This window comes from Candoia aspera, chromosome 10, assembly GCF_035149785.1.
Source record: "Candoia aspera isolate rCanAsp1 chromosome 10, rCanAsp1.hap2, whole genome shotgun sequence".
In the NCBI taxonomy this organism is placed as follows: domain Eukaryota; kingdom Metazoa; phylum Chordata; class Lepidosauria; order Squamata; family Boidae; genus Candoia; species Candoia aspera.
Window position 1 is genome coordinate 19,606,534 of NC_086162.1, and position 24,755 is coordinate 19,631,288.

General features: G+C 44.4%; 1 protein-coding gene across 1 annotated transcript; it reads left to right on the forward strand.

Moving 5' to 3' along the window:
- The first annotated feature begins 1,082 nt into the window (after positions 1-1,082).
- On the forward strand, positions 1,083-24,347 carry VSIG10L (V-set and immunoglobulin domain containing 10 like). The gene is made up of 11 exons (XM_063312242.1): positions 1,083-1,218; positions 10,939-11,268; positions 11,945-12,208; positions 13,267-13,554; positions 16,534-16,791; positions 17,278-17,553; positions 18,208-18,495; positions 20,904-21,017; positions 21,704-21,762; positions 22,311-22,442; positions 23,407-24,347. Exons 1-11 carry the CDS (start codon positions 1,152-1,154, stop codon positions 23,488-23,490), a joined length of 2,160 nt encoding a protein of 719 aa, XP_063168312.1. The 5' UTR covers positions 1,083-1,151; the 3' UTR covers positions 23,491-24,347.
- The last annotated feature ends 408 nt before the right edge of the window (positions 24,348-24,755 follow it).

Here is a 24,755-nt window from a genome sequence, read left to right on the forward strand (position 1 = left end):
TCCATAGAGAACCAGTCCTGTCCGCAAAGAATTGTGAAGACCCAAGTTTGCAGAGACAATAGCTTGCAGGAGAAGTGCACTTGGGTCTTTGCAAATTGGTCAAGGGGAAAGAGTTTTAAATAGATCAGAAGCTCTGCAGGAAGGGTGGAAAGACTACACAAAACCACAGAAAACCACTTGTCGTTGATTGACATCCAGTTGAGCAGAAGCCTCAACCTTGTGTCTTTGAAGGAGTGATAAAATCCAAGCTGCCTTTGCAATGGGGAATTTTTCCTGCTGTTTGCCCAGTGCAAACAGGAGCTTGCTGGCAAGGCATTTAGGAAAGGGATAAGCATGCCGTGAGTGATTTAATGTCTTTAAAGGCTTGGGTGATCCCAAAATGTTCGCACATCATCCACATAGGTCTGGCCAAAAGTTAGCTGCCCCAGCTCTCGTTAAATCCCTCCTCGTGCCTGTCAATCAGCATCTGCTACAGGCAGATAACTCTGTCGCGGTTCTGCATCAGATACAGTTGGACCGTTTGATGATTGTGGAGGCCAGAAGGTAATCCTGATTTGTAGACAGCACAAAGGGTTTCTTGAAACGAAGGCAGGATTCCCCCCACCTTCTACTTCAGTCTTCCCATTCCCCTCCTTGCCCCCAATCATCCAGTTTTACTTTCTGTGGTGGTGGTGGGGAGGCTGGAGTGTCTCCGGTTTTCACTGGCCAAGAGCTGTGCATTTTGGACAGCCGAGGGCCCTTTGAGAAATCCCGTTCCAAGCCACAGGGTCCGTCTTGGCCAGGGCCCCCCTTCCCTGTCTTGCCAGCCAGTGCCCTGCTCAAAACCCTCCACCCCTGGCCTTGTAAAATCTTTGACGTCTCAGCAGCTAATTTTTGAATCTGCTCCTCCCCTGTTGGGACTTTCCAACAGGTTTTGCTGGTGCATAGCTTGAATAGCTGAACTGCTTTCATCCCTGCTGCTGCCCCCAAGGGGGAGGATTAGGTCTCCTCCCAGGCCTTTGGTTCGCTGCTCCTTCCTTCCGCTACCTGGTGACACCTGCCTTCCGGCACCTGCAACAGGCCCTGCCTTTCCCATGGCACTCGGTTGGGAGCTTCTTCGATCTCCGTGTCCTTCTGTGCATCGACCTCCTCCCCCTTTGCGCCAAGCTGGCATGGCTTATTGGCATCCGGGCATCCGTTTTTCTTCCAGCCTGACCATCTGTCTGCTCTCCATGCTGGGTGAGTTTAGGAAACGGGCTCCGGGGTTCCTTTCCCTCCCCCACCAGCTGGTCTGATCCTGCTGACTCCTGGCAGCCTGATGGGAACAAGGGAGGCTCTGTCTGGTGGAGCGGACCAAATTCCTACAGTGTACGGGGATGAACCTCGTCTTACCTGGGTTGGATCAAGAATTGAAATACAGGGAAGGAGCAGGGCTGGTCCTGCTACAAGGAAGCGTCTTGGGGCAATCAGGATGAATCTGATCAGGAGGCGGGTCTGTTGGAGATGCTGTCGAAGATGCACCTGTGCAGAATGCCACTCCCCTGCTAAAAGAGCCTGCCAAAGGTGGGGCTGTTAGGGGCCACCAAATCCTTTTGATCTGCCCCACCCTGCTAGGAAACACGGAAGTGGGTGTGTGATGCACATCCACCGCAGCAACATGAGACCCTCCAGGTTGCCACATTTTTCTTACAAGGGCATTGGGGCAGCAGGATTGGCTGTTGCAGCCGGAAACTCAGTGACTCAACAGCACTGTGGAAGCAGCCTCACCTAGGAATGATCCGCTTTGGCTCTGAGGAAGTGGAAACAAAACCCTTGCTGACTTTTCAGCTTCACCAACACCAGCTCTCATGGCATTTCTCCCTCTAAATTAGGAAATTCTGTTTCGGAAAAGGCCCGGTTGTACTTGTTCCAAGTGGTGATTTGGAAGGTTTAGTAGTTAACTGCCTGAAATGCTGCATTTTAACTCTGCCCTCCTTTGATCCATTTTTGAGCTGAGCAAGGGGTGAGAGAGTGTGTATGTGTGTGTGTAAGCGCATGTTTATGCACTTACGCAAATGCTATCGGCCTGTGTGTGTTGTTCTGAGGTTATAGGCATTTGCCAGAGTTTGCTGGCATTCTGTCTTCCTCTCTTTTCAATAACCAGGAGGACAGGTTGGACAGCAAAGCTTCACCCAACATGTTTAACCTGGCCATTGAGTTAACCTAGATGCAAGCTACCCAAACAGATGGAGCTCACCCAATGAGCAAAAGCCACAAAATGAACTGACCAAGGTTAACAATAACCAGGCTTAGAATGTGCTCTCCCTGCTTCATCTTGAGCTTGAACTGGTTAGGTATATGGTGTGACAAGAACCACAGAGGAGTTTAGACTCTGGGGCGGATGCCAGGGTGGTAGCAGAGATACTCTACACAATATATACTGTACCACTGAACTATGGCCCCCATGGGATGAGAGCTGGAGAGCAGGTCTTTGAGTATTTTAATCCAAGTCAGATTTGTATGGGAGAGCCATTTTCAGCATCTGTCATGTTTGCCAAAAGGGATTTAAAAGAACTTAGGCTTCATAGCCAGCACAAAGCTGGTACAATGCCAGCTGGATGACCATGGGCCAGTCACTTTCTCTCAGCCCTAGGAAGGAGGCAATGGCAAACCATTTCCGAAAAACCTTGCCAAGAAAACCTCAGGGACTTGTCCAGGCAGTCTCCAAGAATTGGACACAATTAAACAGGTTTTTAAAAAAAGCCTTCATAGGCATCTGGTACAAGGGACAATGATGCCATATGTATCATGATGTCACACACCCAAAATGTCCATGTCAGGTTATCTGGAAGTTAGCAGAGTAGGAAGACTTAAGATGGGACTCCTTGCTCAGGTAGATGCAACCAGAATCCTTGTGTCTTTGGGATCAGATTGGAAGAAGAGAGCTGGTGACAACACCGAGGCCTTGGGCTAAGATGGTTGATGCTTCCTTTGCTGGATGTTAGATGTTGGTGGGATGTTTTGGGGTCTCCTGGGTTCACCATCTTTCTCTTATTCCCTTTCCTTTTGTTCTATGTTGTTTTCATTATATAGTTTTTATATTGTTTGGTGTGTTCTGGGCCGCCCAGAGTCATTTCGAGTCAGGCAGCACAAAATCAAATAAATTAATAAATAAAACTGAGTGACTAAAGGTGAAATCCCAGGTACATTTACCAGAGAGAAAAGTTAACTGAACTAGGGAAAAGACATGCATGAGGTTTCACTTTATGGTGTCAAGCCCATGATCACACACTCATGTTGGAGCAAAGCCACATTTGACTCTCAAATATCAGAGATCGATGCTGATGACAATGTTTCTGATTGTTTAAATCAGAATCTACTTCAGCCATAAAAGAACCATACATAAGCTGCATTGCTCTCAGCCTTGGATCCTGGTTAGCAAAAGGAGCCATATTGTAGCAGCAGACCTAACTAACCTTGGCTGATCTTGAACAGTCCAGCAGGGTTGGACCTCCTAGTTCAGCATGCTGGCTGGGGAATTCTGGGAGTTGAAGTCCACATATCTTAAAGTCACCAAAGATGAGAAACACTGTCCTAGTTAGTCTCTGGATGGGAAATCACTACGAAATGTCAGGGTTATGGGCTAGATTGGGAAGCTAGAAGAAACACTCCAGAAGAAGACAATGGCAGATCACTTCTGTATTTTTCCAAGAAAACTACAACAACGTGTACTTCTAGTCACCAGAAGTTGAGCTCAACTCAAAGGAGACATCACCTTCACCTTTCAGATCTAGCCTGCCCCTCACTAGGAAAAAGTAACTGATAAGCTTTGGAAAAGCTGTTCATGCAACTGTTTACACATCATCAAAGCCCTAACCTTTGGCTTAGTATGTTGTGTGAACACAGCTAATAGCGGTTTATTCAGTAAATGAACCATAGCTTATCTCCTTATCTCTGGGAATAAGGCAACAGACACTGATTTTGAAAGAGAGTTGCCAGATGCAAATAAAGGCTTGAAAGCAATGTGAGGATAGTAATGGTGGTGCGTGTGCAACTGTCTAAGGACAGCATTTCTACCTGCTAATCTGAGTTCTTTCCTGTCTCAAATTTTCCACCTTCAGTTGTCACCTTGCCTTGGTGATGGATAGAAGATTGTTGGTGACTCCCTTAACAACGACAGGACAGACAGCAAGCCTTGTTCATTCCCTCATCCTAGCCGAATTGTTTCCATGCTGATTTCTGCCTGTTAAGGTGAAATGAAGAAGGGGAGAAAAACCCTCACAATTAAAAGATGGCTACCTTTCTATCCATGCCTTCTTCAGCTAGAGCCCGGCATGGGGGAACCTGGATATTCACCCCCACCCACCCCTTCCTGTTAGATTTATGGCCTTCTCCCATCCCTGCCCCTCTCTCTTTCCCCTCAGGGGGCTGGCCCATCCATTACAGCCCGTGGTGGCTGCTGGGCTCCCACTGAGCCAATTTTCATCCATCTTCCCCTGTCGTCTTCCCCCGCTGGCTCCTGGCTTTTCTCACTCAGTTCCCGCTAATGCAGCCCCTGGCGTGTGGCCGATGCTGTTGTGCAGCTTTTAATTTACAAGGGCTCAGACCTGGAGGCCCCGCTGGCTTCAGGGTTTGTTATATGGATGGCTTGAAAGAGATGGAGATGGAAAAGGAAGGGTTGGGATTAGGCTGGGCCAATCAATCGGACCACATTGCTTCTCCTTGGTGTTGCTGACAGGCAATAAATGGGCGTGCAAGAGAAAATGGAAGGAGGGCGGGAGGAGCCTTTGAAGATGGGCTCTTCTTCGCGGCTTGGCATGCCACGTTCTCAGCCAAACGGGGAGGGGGGAGGTGTCAATTTGTCGTTTTGAGACTCCCTAAGTTAAGGAAGCCATAAAAAGCTCGGGACAGCTGCATCACGCAATCTGCAAGCATAAAAGGCTGGCTCTGACGTTTGACTGCCATTTTATATTCTTAGCCAGGCCAAAGGCCAGGAAAAGAGAAGTGAGACCAAGCCACCATACGTGCCTTCAATGTTCTAAGGCCTCTTCAGAAAGTCAGTTGGGTATCTTCAAAGGATGTAGGGAAGGGAGTAGAGTTACGCTCATTCATCTAACTCTTGATGTCATCATCTTAGTTGCCTATCATTTGTGTCCTGAACTGGGGAAGATCTAATGCAGGAGAGTAGAAAACTAGTAGCAATGTTCTCATGAACTTGCAGAGGTCCTTCCTCAGGTTGGGAGTCCTAGGACAATCCACCACACTGTACTGAGGTAGAAGAGGTCCTGGATTCAAGTGACTGAGTTCACAGTTATGTTTTATTAATTTTATTTATTTATATATCTAATTTGTCCCTGTCGGGAGTCTCTAGGCAGGTTTAGTACAACAGATGTGAATTTGACCAGACTTATGACAAAGGTTGGAGCGTTAAGGTGACAAGATGTTATAGCTATTCCAAAAAATCGGGATCACCCACTTGAAATAGCAATCCCTGACATAGTGGTTTAGCAGGGAAATAATTCAATAAATAAACTGATTCAGTTCATTTTGAGGCAACTTCCGATGTCAGATTGAACCTTTTTCCTTCCTAGCCGTCCCGTTGTGCTAAGCATAATGGTTAGTTGAATAAGCTACAACTGGCTGAGTTCACACAACATACTAAGTCAAAATCAAACAGCACTTGAGGTGTGCAAAACATTTCAAAATCTTTTAAGCGTGGTAGTAACTTGAGCTCCAAGTGAATTTTTCTGATCATAGCCAGGTTTTTAAGCTTGAAACAGCTCCTTTGAGCTCCAAATACTTCTAGAATGCCCAGCAAGCCTCTTTCAATCTCAGCATTCCTGTTTCCAACCTGACAAGGTGTGTCCCATCCTTACAAAGCACAAGATTTGGGAATAATTGAACTAGGACAACGAGGCTCAAAATTTGCCCTGGGATTATCTCACTCATCCATAGGGCTGTGCAAAAGGTCTCCTGTCTGCCTTGAGGCATCCCTTTGATCCAGATGGTTCTAGCCCTTGATTCCAGGTGGCCCTTCCAGGCTGAAAAGAGTCACTTGTTGCCTTCAATCAATCAATTAGTCAATCAATCAATCAGACTGGATTTGACAGGCAGCTTTACTCTGGGGGAAGGGAACCTCTGCACCTGCCCTGTAACTTCACAGAGGGCTCTTTCTAACATCTGTTCCAACCATTCCAATCTTGTAGTCTGAAAGGGAATGTTGCTTTGAAGCTCTGCACCACCATACTAATCAGGCCATGCATTCATGCACAATGCCACATCCAATTTATACTAAAAGATTTTTAACCGTATTCCACTACTCCAGTTGAACGGAATCATGCACCTCCTTTTGATTTCTGAAGGCAGTTACCCACTCACCGTGGGAAAACTTTTGGTTTAAATGTATTGAATTTGGAATCCTTGAGCATGACGTGGGGAGGTGGGGAAGGAAGACCATTGCTGGTGGACAAAAGGGAAATGAGCATAAATTAATTGCAGATAGTCTCAGAGGGAGGTAGCAGCTATGCTCTTGCCACCATTGCTGCCCAGATGGGATTCAGCCCAGCTGGGAATTCTTGGGGCAAATGTGTTTTTTGCAGATTCTCATGCCTTCTACAAGCATATTTCAATTCCTAATACTAGGAACATGCACACATTCTCTTCTGTCCTCTCCCTTAAAATATTCAATTTCAACAGTCCTAGGGTGAATTTTGCTATCTAAGAAATGTGCCGTCTAGTTTCTTCTTAAATTATGGAAAATGGGGCACCCATATTTGTTTGTTTGTTTGTCAGATTTGTCAGCGCCCATCTCCTCCAAGCGGAGGAACTCTGGGCGGTTTACAATATAAAACAATAAATACACAATAAAATTTCAATATAAAACACACTATAAAACAATTTTGCAGAGCTACCAAATATAATAAAATCCAGATGGCTATGGTCTCATTCAGTTGTTGTATAGGAGGGGCACTTCAAGGTACTAGCCAGCCCCAAGTATGACTATTCTCCTCCCTGCCCCAAGCCCAGTGGCAGAGCCAGGTCTTCAACTTCCTCCGGAAGGCTAGGAGCAATGGGGCTAATCTCACCTCCGGGGGCAAAATGTTCCAGTGGGCGGGTGCTACTGCAGAGAAGGCCCTGCAATATTTGTAAAGCCCTGCAATTCACAATAGAAGTCAAGAGGTCTGTGGGAATGTGAGCGCTGATTTGAGTTGGGCTCTGGGCTGTTTGCAGGATGGAGTGACTGTTCTCAGCAAGAGTTGTTACTCCAGGTTTAGGCTTCTCTGCTCCTTCCACATGATGCCTGGTAGCCCTGGGTAGGAGCACACTGCAGGTTTCATGGCATGTGGGTCATGATGTGTCAGGTGGAGGATTATGGGTTTGTAAGATGCTTTCAGTCAAGAAGTAGGTCTACAACAAGGGAGGTTGGGTCCCCAGTTCATGTTCATCTTAGTTCTCTGGCCTTACAACTACTTACTGAGCAGAAGTCCTTCATAACGTAACATGTGAGGATTGGAAGGTACCTAACGGATCATCTAGCGTGGTGTTTTTCAAACTTGGCAGCCTTAAGATGGGTGGACTCCAACTCCCAGAATTCTCCAGTCAGCACGCTGGATGGGGAATTCTGGGAGTTGAAGTCCACCCATCTCAAAGTTGCCAAGGTCGAGAAACACTGATCTAGTGCAACCGCCTACCCTGGGTGGGAATTCACTATTGTAACACCCCCTTAAAAGGGATTATATTTGCTATGTAAATACATACATGGCTGTTTTTCTGCATGAAAAAAAATCAAACTTTATCTTGCCGCATGAAGAGATGAGCTTGTGTGTGTGTGTGTGTGTGTGAGCTTCTTTCTTGGGGGAAACAGAGTGGAACAGGAGGACAGAATGGAAATGGGAATTCTTTCGTAATACTTATTAAGAGATTTCAGGTCTTTCCTTTTCTAGGAAAATGCCAGGGTGATGGGCCTGCCTTGTAAAAGTAAATTATTTAACGGAAGTTTAATTTATTTAAATGTATACACATTTAAAAGAGATGTTGGCAAGCTTGGGGATTGAGTTTTATTATCAATGCTCATGACTATATAATGTTCGTTACAATTAATTGGAAGAGAGAGCTGAGGCTACAGAGATGGCGTTTGAAGGTGGTGGAAAAACCTGTTTTCAGGTAGTATGTGATTTTGATTCTTCTTGTCTGACCACTTCAGCTGCGTTCCATGCTACGTTCAGCCTCAAACCAACCCCATTTCAGCCTAGGACATTATGAAAGACAATGTTTATCTTTTTTCTCCAGCTAAACTGAAGGAGGTAGGAAGGATTCTTAAGGGAATTCTTATTTCAATATGGGAATTTAATGACGGACAGAAGGAAGGAAGGAATCCCATTTCCCTTTCTCTGATTGTAACTGGGTTGGGGAATTAAAAAAAGAGGGGAAAATATTTGAAGCACAAATTCTGAAACCCTACCCATTTTCAAATGTACCCAACCTTTCTAATATTGGTAGCATTTTACACCCTGCATTTCTCACAACTCCGTGAAGCTGGCCATTTTAGGAAAACTAAGGGCAAGTTGCTTAAACTTAGCCAAGCTCATCACTTAAAGGGGGTTTGAGCCCAACATTTTTAGGCCTGAGACTACTGCTTGCTTCCAGAAGTGCAAAATGATGCCAAATCCAGCTAGTTTTAAATGTGACCGCAGTCAGCCATGTTTGAAGCCCCCTTGACAAGCTTAGCTATTTTGAAATAATGAATTTTCTAATGACTCTGATTTTTGTACATGTTTAAAAACCTAATTCCAAGGGAACTAGACAACATTTGGCAAGAACCAGATTGCAGAACTGATGATCAATTTTGAAAGGGTGTTGTTTGTGTGAACCTGTAACAGGGAAGTATCTGCCTTCCACAGTCTTTAAGCAATCTTTATGGTTCTTTGATGGCCCATGGAGGGATAAAGATTATTGGCTGAGTGTTTGTGTAGGCAGCTGATGGGGAAAGTGGAAGGAATCTAGAAAGATTTATGTATTGATTTGCTTATTTACTTATTTATATTCACATGAACAGAAGCTATTGCTTGAGGATAACCACTTACTTAAATTGGCATTCCTTGGATTTAAGGCTGGGACACAGATGGTGGAAAACGTTCTGATGTCTGCTGCAAAAATTCCATGGTTGTTAGGAAGTTATTTAAAAAGTAAATAACTGACCATTTGCTTGAATGAGGGGTGAAGGCAGAAGCCGTTTTATATCATAATGGGAAGACAGTTGATACAAGGGAGAATTGATCAGTCTCACTACATGGTTGGTCTAGAGGGCTTCATCTAACTTCCCCCTACAAAAAAATTCCTCCACTTAATTTCCCTACCAGTTTGCTGTCATCTTATGTTGCCCTTTATAGGGGTCATTTCCCCCTCTACAAAGGCTACCATATCTGGGCTGCAAAACTCTGGATGACCACTAGAGTCAATCAAGGGCTACAGAAAACTCTTTTTGCTGCCCTCCAGTGGTCACTGAGATTTTTGCAGCTCAGGTAAGGTACAGGTAGTCCTCGACTTACAACCACAATTGGGACCAGAATTTCCATTGTAAGTTGTTGCAGTCGTTGAGTCACACATGACTAGACCCAATTGTAGGACCATTTTTATAGGTAGTCTTCACTTAACAACCACAACTGAGCCCAGATTTTTTCGGTTGTAAGACATAATGGTTGTTAAGTGAGTCCAGATTCATTTTTATGACTTTTTTTACCACGGTTGTTAAGCGAGTCACAGCGGTCATTAAGTGATTCACAATCGGGGCTTGTGGTTTCCTTCAGTTGTTAAGTGAACCAGGAGTTATTTTGAAGTACTCTGGGGGGCAGAGTGTGATAGTGATATGTTTTCCACCAAAACATGATTATGGAAATGCTTCTGTGGTTACAGGAGTATTATTTTCAGTTAATATTACTGTTATTTTCAACTAATACTACTGGTTGATTATTAAAACCTTTTACTGTAAGTTCTTCATTGGAATCTTTGTTCTACAGTCCAATACTAAACAGGTTTAAAGGTTCTGTACAGTACTGTAACTTCTTTTTCCTGCTGTAGTAAACACTGCAGCTTTTGTTACTGTACAGTACTGTATATAAACCTGATCTTTATAAAACAACTGTTTTAAAAACAGTAAGCCAGCATTCTGTATTGCTAAATATAATTAAAAATTAGACAGGCAGAGGATGGAACATGCATGCCACCATACAAATCTCTACTTAAGTTAAGCAAAGGCTGGGAAAAAGTTGAAGGCAAGCATAAGCAGAGTACTGCATGGAAAAAGTGCTTCCCTTTCCGGTACGGCACTGTTAGGACCATGCAAGGCTCCTTCTGCGCCTGCTAAATCACAGGAAGTGGCACGACCACGTGGCCCAGCCTGCTGCCTCGGAAATCCAGAGGACTTCCTGGTACCAAAGGGTGGTCATGTGACCCAAAATGGCCACCGCTTCCAGGATGGCAGAAACCGGGTCACGTGATTATGGAGGCCTTGTGACAGTCGTAATTTCAGGCCCCAGTCAGAAATCTACTTTGGGGTACCATCGTAACTTTGAATGGAGTTTAAGTGGCCGGTCGGTAAGTGAGGACTACCTTATGTGGTCATTAAATGAATCACAGTATTTAAGCAAATCACCACAGTCGTTAAGCTAATCCAGCTTCCCTGGAAAATGGCAAAAAAGCTGCAAACATGATCAAGAGACCATGGGATGCTGCAACCGGTGGTAAATGCAAGCTGGTTGCCAAGCACCCAAAATGCACTCATTTGACTGCGGGGGGTGGAATGAGCGATGTTTTGCAATGCTCGGAAGTGCTTTACAAGACTGTCATAACTTCAGACTGTTGTTAAATGAATGGTCGTAAGTCAAGGACTACCTGTAACTCCATCCAGTGCAATGACTATTGTGTCTCCATTGATAGAGGACAAAATTATAATAACTGTCTGCTTGTTTTCTCTGTTTTCAGCCCCATTATTCCCCATTCTATCTTCATCCCCTCTGGCTGTGCTAGTTGGGGATTCTATTTCTCTCCCCATCCCATTCTCTTTACCCTCTGCTCAGATCCAAGTTGCTATCATCTGGAGAAGGAATGCAACCATCCTGGCAATAGGAAACCTGCGTCCCAATTTTACAGTGATGGTAGACCCCAGCTTTCAATCTCAGTTCAGCGTGGACCCCATGCGGGGTAACCTCAATATTTCTGCACTGAGAACCATGGATTCCGGCATCTACTCAGTGGAAATCTTACCCCTGGGGAGTTTTGCCCAGAAGGGAAACATCACTATTAAAGTTTATGGTGAGCGAGACCAAGTTTTAATTCCATTGTCATGAACTTGCTTCCTCTGGTGCCATGAACATCTCAACAGCCCTATTAAAAAGGAAGCTCCTGGTCTTGATAGCCAACTCTTCTTATTTATTTCTTCTCTCTTTTTAATTTTGCTCTGTCCAATTTTTGGAGCCTACAATTGTTGTTGAGCTTCAGTCTCCAGCAGCTCCAGCTGGCACACCAATGGTCAGAGATTCTGGGAGCTGTAGAACATCTGTATTTTGAAGTCCATATTCTTCCCAGCCCTGGGGTACACCCTAGTTATCAAAACGCATTGCTGTGTCCATGTAACATAACATGCTATGTCCAAACAAATACACTAAACTGGGGTATCATATGATGACCCAGGTTCACAAATATGCCAAGCTAATTACTGAGTTCCCACACTGATCCCAAATTGCACCTAATCCCATTTTATCTTAATCTACTTTCTTTTGTGAACCCTCCTCCTATGTTCTGGCCATCATGGTTTGCTGCTTGTCCTTACTGGGGACTTTTGTTGCATGAAGACCTCCATCCAAGCAGGTCACCTCATTAATTTGAGCAGCATTAGCATATCAGAGACCTTTGCCTTGTCTTTTTGCAAAGCCCTTGTGTGCTAAAAATGCAGGTGCAATAGATGTCTCATACCTGTGTGTTTCCTTAGAGGAAGTAGGCAACATCTCTGTGATCCCATCATCTGCAGAAGTGGTAGAAGGAAACACTTCAGTGGCCTTCAACTGCACCCCTGTCCGTGGTTTTGTCTCCTGGACCAAGGATGGTCACAGACTGGATGATAATCCCCGATACTTACATTTGTCTGGTTACCTGCAAATTAGAAACCCACTACGGACTGATGCTGGTGTCTACTCTTGTACCATCTCCAACCCTTTTGGTAATGCCACTGGTACCACCAACCTTACTGTGTATTGTGAGTACACCCTTGCAATAACCATTTTTACATGCTTTGTTTTACAGAGCCGTAGAATTGTAAAGTTGAATGGACCATTTAGGCCAATGAATGCAATCCCTTGACAGTTGGGTCTCCGGCCCCTGCTTGGACAAACCCCATGAATGCGAGCCCACTTTCAGTAATAAATCCCACTGTTGCACAAACTTTCCATTAGGAAGTTTTTCCTGACGTTCCATTGCTTCCCATTGTAATTGTAAGTGGGAATGACCTTGGGAGACGGGGCCAAGAGACGCTGCCAAAGGAACGGTCAGTTAAGAGACAGCATAGCCTGCAGCTGGATAGGGGGCGGGGCAAGAGGCTCAGAAGGGACCCTCCCTAGTTTCTCAGGCTGTAAAGGAGAAATGAGATGTGGGGTGGGGGGGAATTATACTTTCATACTTGCAAGATTGATGTTGGCCTCATGGGGTAAACCAGATAGGAATCACAACCAGATGAGCTAATTCTACTTTATTGTAAAGCTACTTTGGCAGAATCTTGCAAGTATGAACGTACAATTCTCCCCCCATCTCCTTTACCACCCAAGAAACTAGGGAGGGTCCCTTCTGAGCCTCTTGCCCCACCCACTATCCCTCTGTGGGCTACGCTGTCTCTTATCTGACCGTTCCCTTGGCAGCATCTCTTTGTCCAGTTCCCCAAGGTCTTTCCCACATTCCATTACACCCACCTTGCAAAGGATTGGATGGAACTATACTGTTTGCTGCCTTTCTCTGTATGTTTTGGGAGGGAGGAAGTTCAGCCCAGCTGCAAACAAAACCAGACATTTCAGGCTCTGCAGTGAACTCTCTGTGTATCAGAGGGACTGGCCAAAAGGACAGAAGATGCAGCTCCCCTTCTATGGATAAATAGCTACTACATCAAATTAATTGGCCCCATCCATCAATAAGGTCATAGCTTGGGTGACCAGTGCCAGGGAGAGAAAGCAGGGCCCTGCAGATGGGCCAGATAGGTTGTATCTAAACAAACAGACATTGCATTAATACAGTATTACCTAGTTATGCTCTTTTGATTTCACCTAGATGGTCCAGAGACCCCAACAATTGCTGTCTCGTCCTCTGAGCGGGATTCAGAAGCAGGGAGTTTTGTGCTGGTGAACAGCACTGTCAATCTCACATGTCTGGCACCCTCCAACCCCCCAGCAAAGATCTACTGGAATGTGGCTGATGATAAGGATCGCTACGTCCCTTCTTCACCTGTTCTGCAGCTCCGCAGAGTGCAGCTGAATCAGGGAGGGCTGTATTCCTGCCTGGCTATCAATCAGCAGACAAGGCTGCAATTTCGCAACACTCGCCGTATCAACGTTGCCCGTTAGTTGACTTTGCCTTTCTCGTCCTTCCCTGTTGTGGGTGGTGTGTGTGTGTGTGTGTGTGCACTGATTTTAAAGGGAAGACATAAGCATATGGGAACCTGAAACTTATTTCTATAAAGGTTTATAGCAGAGCTGGACCTCAAAGACCCTTGGGAATTCACTACCGATTTTATAGAGAAACTGGATGGATGATTTATCTTAAAAGGCAACTTTTTTGCCAAGAGTTTCTTAAGGATGGGTCCCCTTGAACAATGATGGTAGCACTGCTACTTTAGAAGGGCCATAGAAGACATTCCCTCCTGATCCCTTGGGATAAATGGAAGCCAGGGAAGGTGCAGACCACTAAACAGATGGTTGCATAATGCAAGAACATACATATAAACATTCTCTCTCTCTCTCTCTCTCTCTCTCACACACACACACACACTCACCCCTCAGCCATCTTGTCTCTACATAAGTGCAGGAACACCAACCCCTTACATAGGAGGTCTCCAATGTTCTGTTCTTCAACAGAATTTCTGTAGCAAAGTTTCTTTCATCAAATTGATAGAACTGGTCAAAGAGAAGAGGGAGGAGGAGGAGGAGGAGGAATAATATTAGTTTCAATGGCAGTACTTTCTTTAAGAATCAGGAGGGTTGTGATTTGGTGAGAGGGCCAGTTGGGAAACTTTAGATCTTGTCAAAGTACTACAGTTCCCAGAGTGCCTTGAAGCACTCTCAGGATTGTGTAAACAGTCCACCTTCCTTTAAGCTCTCAGAACAGAGGGATACAGATGTTGTGTTATGTCATGCCCCCAAGTACAAGGTTTTACCTGACTTCCACGCACATGCGCACACCCTTGGAAGCGGGGTGGAATTCTTCTATTGTTCACCTCCTGATGGTCACTGTAACAGGGTACCTTGAGAAATTGTAATCCAAAATGCCAACCTGTCCCTTTGTATAACAAGAGCAGAGGACCTGTTTCATGTTGGAAGCCATATGCCCTCAGGATAATCTATTGAAGGGTTCTTGCTCGTTGTGAGTAGGGAGAAAACTTGCCAAGAGTCAAAGAAACAATGAACAAAATTGTCTACTTATCTCTCTCTGCCATCTTCTTCTCTTTCTCTCCTTTCTTCTGTGGTCAGCCAGATGGGACAGATCACTTCTGTCCAAGTGCTGACCTGACTGTTACCAAAGAGCGATGGAAATTAAGCCAAATGTTGCCAAGTGGACCCATCACTATTCTATATGAAAGTCTGCATGGATATTTCTCCCACTTCTGGTCCAGCTGAGTTGCACTAAACTGCTGCCATCGGAACAGAAAGGTGGAATAGATAGTCAGAATGATACTAATATAAATTGTAGCCCTGAAATGTGTTCGGAGTTGGGGTGATTGTGGATGTGCTTTGGGAACATAAGTGCAGTACACTGTTAAGAACAATGTACCTGCACTCTTCTGGAAGATGTTAGGCAGGATGTACTGATAGAAAAGATTGGAAATGCTGACAGTGAGTAACAGTGAGTTGCAGAAAGAGAAAAGTAAGTGGCAATTGAGTAACAAGAAAGAAATGGCTGCGAGTTTCAAGAAATGAATCACCTCACCTGTCCATCTCGATCTGCCCTGTGGTGTTATGTGAAGAATTCCAGCGAAAGTGCTCTCCATGGTCCTTCCTGGTTAACTGAGCTTCTGCTTCTTGCTTTTTCTTTCGTCTTGGGACATTCCACCCCCAACATTGAACCCAGCATTGTTGATTTGACTTGTAGATTCCTTATAAAGCCTGTCCCTCTAATCAATTATTGGAATTGGGTTTTAGAAGTAAGGTATGTGGTTGTCCATGGAGAGAAACAGGGAGATGGAGAACGTCAAGAGAAAATTAGGTCAAGGTGGTGTTTGCCACAGTTCCAATAGATGCATGTTTGTGCACATGTATACATTTCATGAGACAGAATACGTTGTGGTTAGGGCTTCGACTCTCCTAAGAAATGGAGATTCATTGCATGCTTCCTCCCAAAAATTCTAGCTAAGTAAGGGAGTGCAGAGATTGCCACATCCCACACCCATTAGCTTCATTAGCACTGTAGCTAATTTTTTTCCCCACTTCTGGAACCCCATTGTCTGGCTGAAAAAAATGGAGGGGAATTCTGCGTTTTCTTTGGGGTATTGTAGTTGGAGGAGATTCTAGGTATATGGATGAAGCAATTACCTGGAAGGCATCCTACTCTGCAAAACAATCTAGAGGTCCTCCCAAGATCCTCTGCAAATCAAATGTTTTTCTTCCATTATTAAACACACACTGATTTCTCCTACCCTCCCACAATTGTTTGACACACCCACAATCTTTACCAGCCTTCCCCAGTCCCATTCAGGGAAAGTTGCTTTACAGCAGGTCCCCGGTTTAGGAACATCTTGGCTTATAGACAACTCCTGGTTAAGAATGAACTGCCATAATACTATTGTATTAAAAATTCAAGTTAAGTACAGTGTTTTGGGTTAAATACACAATACTGCTTTGTATATTGTTATGTTTAAGTTGTTTTGGTGTATTTGGAAGTGTTTCTTAAGCATTTTATATGTATAGAAGGTATATACTAACACCAACATTTGACTAACTGATGCTAAATAACTGTTCAGACTTATATACAAATTCGACTTAAGGACAGACTTAGGAATGGAACTCATTCTTAAACTGGGGACCTGCTGTATAGCAAAAGATTACAGTAGGTTAGATGGCAGCCCCTGAATATTATAGAGCGAGAGTCCATCTTGCTGGTGTTTTTGAAAACTTAAGTGGACCACCTAATTATTGGTCACCTACCACCTTTTCCCTCAGGGACTCCATGCCTTGGACTTAACATTACAGGAGTGGTCCTAACAAGTGTGTCAAGCTGTGGCATTCTGCAACCATGATTTGCCTCTCTTTTGCTAAGATTAAAACATTCTGAATCCAGAAAAGCGCATGAATACTCATCCTCTTCTTTTCTGTGACTCATCTCTAGAATATCCTTCCGGACCTCCTCGTTGTTCCATGTCTTCAGTGCACAATGGTTCTGCCTTGCTTTTTGTCTGCTCCTGGACTGGAGGGTCACCTGCTCCTGATCTAACTTTCCAGGGACTCCCTGGACACAAGGAGGAAGTCAGTGCCTCTAATCTGCAGAGCTTGCTGGTCCCCCCCATCCCCGCTGGGATCAGTGGCACTAAAGTTACTTGTTTAGGTCATCATTTAACTGGGCAAGACAATTGCACCTTGATTCCAGGTAAGCTGGAGAAACAGCTATGCTGATGTGGCTAGTCTAAAAATGCTGCTGGCAGGGACTGTATGATGGGATTGGAATGATTTATTAGCAGGGATTCAACAGGTGCTGGGTGGATGATTATTTGTGAGCCCCTACTGTGATGAAATTAGAGAGGTTCAACCCCCACCCCATGCATATGAAGTACCATTATTTGTCTTTCACTCTGATCTAATTCAAAGAATTGTGGTTATGAAGATCAGATGGACAAATCCCCACATCTGTTGGCTTGAAAACCTTGGAAGATAATAAAGGCAAAAGGGGGAAGGACAATCATAAAAAATAAATTTCATTGAAGCTATCCATAAAACGAATCCAACATTCCATTCCAACTACTCAGATTTGAGCTAGCGTGCTATGTGCTGATGCAATATTTAAACCACAATTGTCACAATTCAGACTTTGAGACAATGTCTTTTTCATTGACATATTTCTCTCCCCCTTCTCCAGAAGCCCCCTCAGGGGTCACGCTGTCATTCCAGGCATTCAGTGACCCCAAAGGGCTAGTGACTATGCAGTTGCATTGCCGAGGCACCTTCAATCCTGTGGAGATTAAATGGTTTGGAGATAAGCAGTTGCTGATTCCTGTCAGAGGCCGTATTCAGCTAAGTCCTGATAGAATGCATCTCACCGTCTGGAATTTCACTGCTCCCCAGGATTTGGGAGATTACAGCATCATCTGCTCCAATGCACTGGGATCCCAGCGATCCAACCTCACTATTATTGGTGAGCTATCTCCACGTGAGGACAGCACCAAACAAGTTACTCCAGCTCTTATAGAGAACATTAGTTTAGTTGATGTTGAGCTTTAGGTCTTATGTTTCTCATCAGATCTACTGGTTTTGAATAGGGTCCCAACATTAAACGCTCTGCTCTTTATTATAAATCAGAATTATGGGGTTGGCAGGGGTATTTGAAGAGAAAAGCCACGGCCATGATGTTTAATTCTGGAAATGAGGCATCAGAAATTAGAAGACGCACATGGGTGCAATAACTGAGTATGAATTAAGAACTAAGGTTGCTAGTTAGGGGGCAAATCAGCCAGTCTTTTCCAGTCTTCTGCCTGTCTCCAGGAACCTCAAAGTGGAGCAGAAGCAGGTTTCCTCTCACTTCCTCCCAATTCACTTGCAAAGGGAGCTGAGCTGAGGACTGGAGATGGGTGCAAAGTTACCTAGTAAGGATTTGAACCTGGATTTCTCTGATTCCAACATGTTAACTATTACATGATTAACTAAATAAACTATTGCACTGTGCTATGGCTGTCATCATCACAGCCATGCCTTCGTAAACCAACTCGTGATAGGTATTAACTTTGGGAAGGCCTAATCTGTTGCATTTCATCTCTGTGGAAAAAAACAGGGAGTTCACTTCTCTTGGCAGGCCCCTCTATCTCTGACTGGACTTTGTCGAGTGGACCTCACCCTGGCACTGCCTACCTGGCTTGGACGGTCCCAAATGGCTCAGCAGTGACCAGTTTTTGGATTCAGATGCGAGGTCCTAAACAACAACGTTCTGCTGAGGAATGGAATACGGTGGAAGTTCTAGGAGCAACCAACCGATCCATAACTATTACAGGATTGCAGCCCCAAATTGCTTATGCTTTCCTGATAGTGCCTTATCTGGGATCCCAAGCTGGGAACACCACTCAAATCCACATCCTTCACCCAGGTACATATTCCTCAGTCAAACAGAGACAGTAGCCATGGGATTTGCAGATGGTTTCAGAAATATACTACCAAACCACAACACAATGTACTCTTCTATTAGCACACATGCAGACAAACACTAGCTACTTGGGTTTACATAAAATGGAAGAATCTGCCCAGAGCTATAACACATTGTACTCCAATAGCTGTTAATATTTAAGGGCAACTTCATGGCTTTTAGGGAGAGACACTTAAAATGAGGAGGTTTCTTTCCAGATTTGACCTATATCCATTTCTGTCCAGGGCCGTTCCATGCCATTAATTCCAACCTCCAAAGAAAGTGTTATGAAATATTTATTTAGCAGCAAGTCTGAACCTGTAGAGAAGAAAACTAAAATAAATAAGAGAAAATGTAGCTCGATGAAACCGAAGCTGCAGGGAATCAAGAAACCTCCAATCATCTACGTATCCACTGCTTGGATGGTACAGAAGCTAATGTGAAAGAGCCATAACATGCTATTTCCATTCGTGTTTGCTCACCTGAAAACGATGCTTTTTTTAAAAAGCACAGAAGAGCCAGGTTTTATCACGCCGAATAGACAGGAAGAGAATGGAAGCGTTTTGAAACAGTTGAAAGGGGTTTAATGCCAGCACTAAGCTTTCCCACCTACCGTTTTTAGAGATGCATTTCTCAGCCATTTAAAATGCTTTATTGTGGCTGTTAGAAAAGAGACTTATTAACCGAGAGTAGTATAAGGTAGGGGTTTAATGAAATGCTCTCCTCGGTGTCAAAAGTATTGCTTTCCGAGGATGAGAAATACCTTTCTCCTAAGCCCCTAAGTGATGTGATTATTCATCTTTTTCACTGTTCACTGCCACTGTTTTCTCAATTTGCTTCTGCTTTGGCTCCATACCTCCCCAAGCCCGCCCCAGGTTATATCTGGTTTCTCTCTAAGACTATTCACAGGGATGATCCCAGGCAATTGGACCTATATAATAGAAAGGATATATTTCTCAGTGTGATGACATCACTGAGAGCAAAGCCAATCGCAATACAATACTCCCATTAGTAAACTCAGCCAACTCTGATAAGCATTGAATGAATCCCCAATTCCCAGTTGTTTCTGCCCGTCCAATTCGATCTAGTAGGTTGGGTATGCTGCGGGTCCCGTCAGCCAGGGAGTGTCGGTTGGCGGGAACTAGAAGGCGGGCCTTCTCCTCCGTAGCGCCTGCCCTCTGGAACATCCTCCCTCCAGAAATTAGGATGTCCCCGACCCTGCTGGCCTTTCGTAAGGCCGTGAAGACCTGGCTTTGTGCCCGGGCCTGGGGCCTCGAGCGTGTGGATGGCCCCGTCTCTTGGCTGTATTAACATCCGTGCACTGCTCACTTGGCAGCCATGTATACTTATTTTGTATTTATTTTATATTTTAACTGTTTTAATTGTGATTCTTTTAATTGTTTTATGGTTTTATTGTTGTAAGCCGCCCAGAGTCACTCGCTGAGATGGGCGGCTGTCATGAGCACTGATGGTGAGCAGGAGGGGGCCCCTATCCAGGGGGGAAAACGCACGCGTAGTACTGAGGAATTAAGCAGCCATTCAAAGAGACACAGATCAGACCCGCCTTGACTTTTGGGGTTTATCTGTCTGGGTTTTTCCCACGCTTCTTCAGTTTGTTAGGATTTCCTGTCTAATGTAGCAGTAATAAAACACTAGAGACCTATTCCTCGTCTCGGTGTGGTTCCTGCTTGTCAGGACAGCAGCTATAGAAATCAAATCAAATAAATAAATAAATAAAATAAAGAGCCAGATTTGACTCATTATGATATTGCTAAAATCCAACAAAGCCAATTCTGGAGAAGGACAATGCTTGCTATATACGTTCAACTCTTTTACAGTAATTATAGAAGTATGATTGAAGTTCTGTATTTCTCTATGCTGTGAAACATAGTTATGAAAAAATGGCTTACCGGGATCCCGGCCTCTAGTTACAGATTTAAAAACCCAGGATCTAACTTCACTTTTAGCATCCAATTTGGGAACAGAGAATGTCCTGAGCAATGTGACAAGCAGAAGTTCCTGGTGGAACAATCCCTACTGACTTAAGCCACTGACTCAAATGTGGCTGTTTCCACCTTTAATAGACTGTAGAGTGTTGTGAAGATCTAAGGCTTCAAGAAAGCCTTACATGGACAGATTACTGGGTTTGAAAAGTTTTTGAGTGAAATGATTCTTGGGATAGTGGCTCCAGCTGTTTCAGCAGTAGGGTCTAAAATTAGAAGAAGCAGCAAGAGATGGGGGTGGAATTTTGGAGTCTCAGAAAGGCTTCAGTCTCGCATGGTGAATGTGAAATTTCAGAGCTCTACCAAATAACAAAGCTTAAAACTCAGATGATTTTAAATCTGGATTCTCTCTCTTCCTCTGCCTTTCAGGTTCACATCTGACTGATGGGGCTATTGCTGGCATTGTGATCGGCTCCATCTTTGGGATGCTCCTGATCATTGCATTCCTGTTCTTGGTGGTCTGGCTGATCTGCCTTCGGAGAGGTAGGCTGTGCACTGGTCCAATAAGAAACCAAGCTGAATTCATGGATAATCTGAGATCAACCAGTCAGGAAAAGAAAACCACGGGCAATCATTACCGTCCTCTATCATAGCCCCCTCCCTTTGGAACAGCATCCCCTCCCCAGCCAAGATGCAGACAGTGCCCACTCTCCTGGGTTCTAGAAAGCCCTTAAGCCCTAATTCTTTTCCCAGGCTTGGGGTAAATTGTGGTTATATATTGATGGGGTCCCTGTTGGATGCTTGTTTATGGTTTATGGTTCTAGCTGTTTTAGTCCAGGCCTCCTGTTTATGTGGGTTTAAACTGTTTTACTTGTTTTTACTGTTTGTTTTTGTTTGTTTGTTTTTGGGGGGCATTTTGCAAGCCACCCAGAGTCTTCTGGAGTGGGCAGCCATAACAAGTCAATTCCGTTTAATTCAGTTCAGTTCAATTCTTTGGGCCCAGTTTAGCCAATTAGATTCAAAGCTGGAAGTTGCTGCTTAAGCCCAGACTAAACCAAGTCCAGCATCTTTTGCTGAAAAGTAGCTACAGAATTGAACCCTTAAGCCACCTCTTAAAGGTTCACCCAGATGTCTTGGAAGATTATTTTAGTGCCTAATTCCAGAAACTGAAACTGACTTTTTCTCAGTGCAAAGTCACAGTGATGTCTTGCCTGCTTTACCCCTTGTAGCAAACAAGAAAATTCCATCAACGCCACCAGAGAATCAACAACACTACCTGTCACGCCAGGTGAGACCAAAAGAGATGGAACTATAATGAGAGAGTGGGGGCAATCTAAAAAATGGCAGATTGTTGCCCTGTGAAACTCACTGGGAAATGCCCATTTATAACTACTCAGTCTCCTAGGCAGAAGCGGTTGTTGATCAAAGCAATCAAGTGGAATTGACTCTCCAAGCACAGAGGTTGTAGGTGAATATTTGCCCATGAAGGGGAGGGAAGGGAATTCTTATAGTAAAAGCCCCATTCCCACAATGTTACTAGCTAGTTACTAGTTAGTTACTAATTGACTTGGGTTTCCTTACTGGTGGTTCTGGCAGTATCTGGCCACAGTCACAGTATCTGGGTCAAGAACTCAACTGTTGAGGGTTCCCATAACACACTCATCACTCTTGCATTAACAGTTGTGTGGTAGAAATAGGCAGAAAACCACAGTAACAAGTCAACCCAACCTTTTTCCTGATTGTAGTTTTCTAGGTGCAGACAGACTTGGGTACATTGATAGAAAAAGTGGCTGATACCTGCCCTGTAAATATCTCTTTCTTTCAATGTGGTTTTAGTTCCCGAATGGGAGGAAAGTTGAGCCAAGTGACTCTTCATGGGACAATCCTCGCTGGTCATCAGGGGACTCAGACATCTATGCCATCACCTATGAGGAATATCTGCACAGACATCTCAGCCCAACCACCTTGGTAGGTCATGTGGTAAACATCCTGTTGTGGAATCACAGCTAGATCTGGTTGTAAGAAGATCATTTTCTCCACAGATTCCATTGTGGCCCCGGGTGTCCTCAGACCAGCACAGACTATAATGGAGAACTTTCCTTCCAGGATCCTTTATCCTCGAAGTACTATTCCCCTATTTATCATTTATTCTGTATTCAAAATACCTTCAAATGCTCTCCTAGCCCCACAAAGTTAGTACTTGGAGAAGCCAAATGCTGCAGTTGGCAAGATAATAAGGCAGGGTTGGTATGACTGATATCTTCTGACTTTTTTCTGGGAGAGGGCTCCTGATGTCATGCATGGTAAGGGTGATGGGGTTTTGCAGCCCTATACATTTGAAGGCACCCAAATGGGAATATTGCCTTAAATAGATTGCTGTTGAAGCTGATGTTGCTTCCAATATTATGGGCCCTCTGTGCTTCTCTCCCCTTCCATCTTTCCTCACCTTGCTTCTTTTTTCTTTCTTTTTCCTTCTTTCTTCCCCCACTCCGCCACCTGAATGACAAGCCTGCCTTTTAACTTAAACTGGTTTTGCCTTGGTTCACTGAGCCAATTATAAAATCTTAGGGCTGGGGCTGGCATGCCTTGGCTAGGGGTTTTCAAAACCTTGCTGAGAAATATTGCAAGTCTTATAAAAACAATCTCAGCTCCCCATAAAATTGCTCAACTTTCCTGAGTAAAATGACCCCCATCTCCAGACTTGCATCAGTATGTGTTTGATGTTCTGCAGCACTTGGATGCTTTCAGTGTTTGAATTGTGGTCACTCACACAGTTACAGTGACCAGCTTTCCTCAGAGATTGTCTTCCTCCACCAGTTCTCCTGAAAAGGGGAAGTCAAAATTATTGAAGAAGAACAATGTTTTGCTTCTATCTCCACCCCAAACAGTTTGCTAATGACCCTATTCTCCCTCCTTTCCCAATTCTACCCAGCCCGTCGGTATCAGGGAAGGCACTTCCTCCTCCCCAGCTGTACAACCTGGCACCAGGAATGTGCGTAGTGCTACCCAGGTCTGAGATGGTGAAGATCACATCCAGCCAGCTATGGTCACCAAAATGGGACTTGTGAAGATCACACTCAGCCAGCCATGGTCATTGAAATGGGACCCTGAGATCCCAAAATGGAATTGTGCCTTCTTCTCATGGCTTCCTTAGAAACAGACAGATGAATCTCATCAGTACAAGATATGAACTTCAACTTTCTTGGTTAGAAACCTCACTCATCTAGGTACAAAGAAAAAAATGGCCTAGTCATGTAAGAGGCTATATTTTGCATTACCTGAATTTGGAAAATTATTTCTTGGATACTGAGATTTCCAATGCAGCTTTTAGAACAGAGCACACAACAATGCAACCTGGTTTGCTGGCATCAAATAAGCATTCTAGAGAGCTGCTGAATGGATGGTACGTTTCAAAGAATCCCTGAGCTCCCTTTGCAGCCAAGGACAATGTAAACGAGACCATAGATCTTATAGAAGAAGTGCATGGATATAAAAGCACTTAGGGAAGGATAGTGGTTGGATTGAGATGTGCCTTACATTTCCAAAACGATTTTAGCACATGAAGTTGCTTATACTTTGAGACTGTGGTGCTGCACCTGCCAAAGCTCTCCATTCTGTTATCAAAAACACAGCACTGGAGTCTTGCCTAGTTTACAGTCTTGGAATCCAGCCAAGATCCCCTGCTTGGATATGAGGGAAAACTGTGGCGTTTCCAGAGCAGGAAAAGGTATATCTTCCTGGCTGTAATTAATGTGAAGATGGAGTCCATTCTTCTTCAGTTCTAAGATTACCCAACGGTCTGACTGGATGGGTTCACATGGATTCTTGCAGCCCCACTTGACACCCGCCTGCACTAAGGTGGGTCCCCAGTCTTCATTAGCTAAAGGTAAAGGTTTCCCTTGACATTAAGTCCAGTCGTGTCCGACTCTAGGGGGCGGTGCTCATCTCTGTTTCAAAGCCGAAGAGCCAGTGTTTGTCCGTAGACACTTCCGTGGTCATGCGGCCGGCATGACTAAACAGAACGCCGTTACCTGCCCGCCAAAGCAGTACCTATTAATCTACTCACATTTGCATGTTTTCGAACTTGATTAACCCTTTTTCAACCTGCCACATTCTTCACATAACCAGCAAGTAATTGGCATAAAATGCAAATTAGATTGCCCAGATTTGACACATTTTCTGAACAAATAAGGAGATGGTGGTGCTTCCTGCTTTGGGCTGGGTTGAAGAAGGCCACACTTCCTCCTAGAGGCAGTAGGAAAAGACTGCAACTCCCTTGTC

Bases quoted from the DNA above. Each gene is read 5' to 3' on its own strand.
- VSIG10L (XM_063312242.1), top strand. From the start codon at position 1,152: ATGGCTTATTGGCATCCGGGCATCCGTTTTTCTTCCAGCCTGACCATC. The intron at 12,209-13,266 runs GTGAGTACACCC...GATTTCACCTAG, and splicing joins CACCAACCTTACTGTGTATT to ATGGTCCAGAGACCCCAACA. The intron at 21,763-22,310 runs GTGAGACCAAAA...ATGTGGTTTTAG, and splicing joins AACACTACCTGTCACGCCAG to TTCCCGAATGGGAGGAAAGT.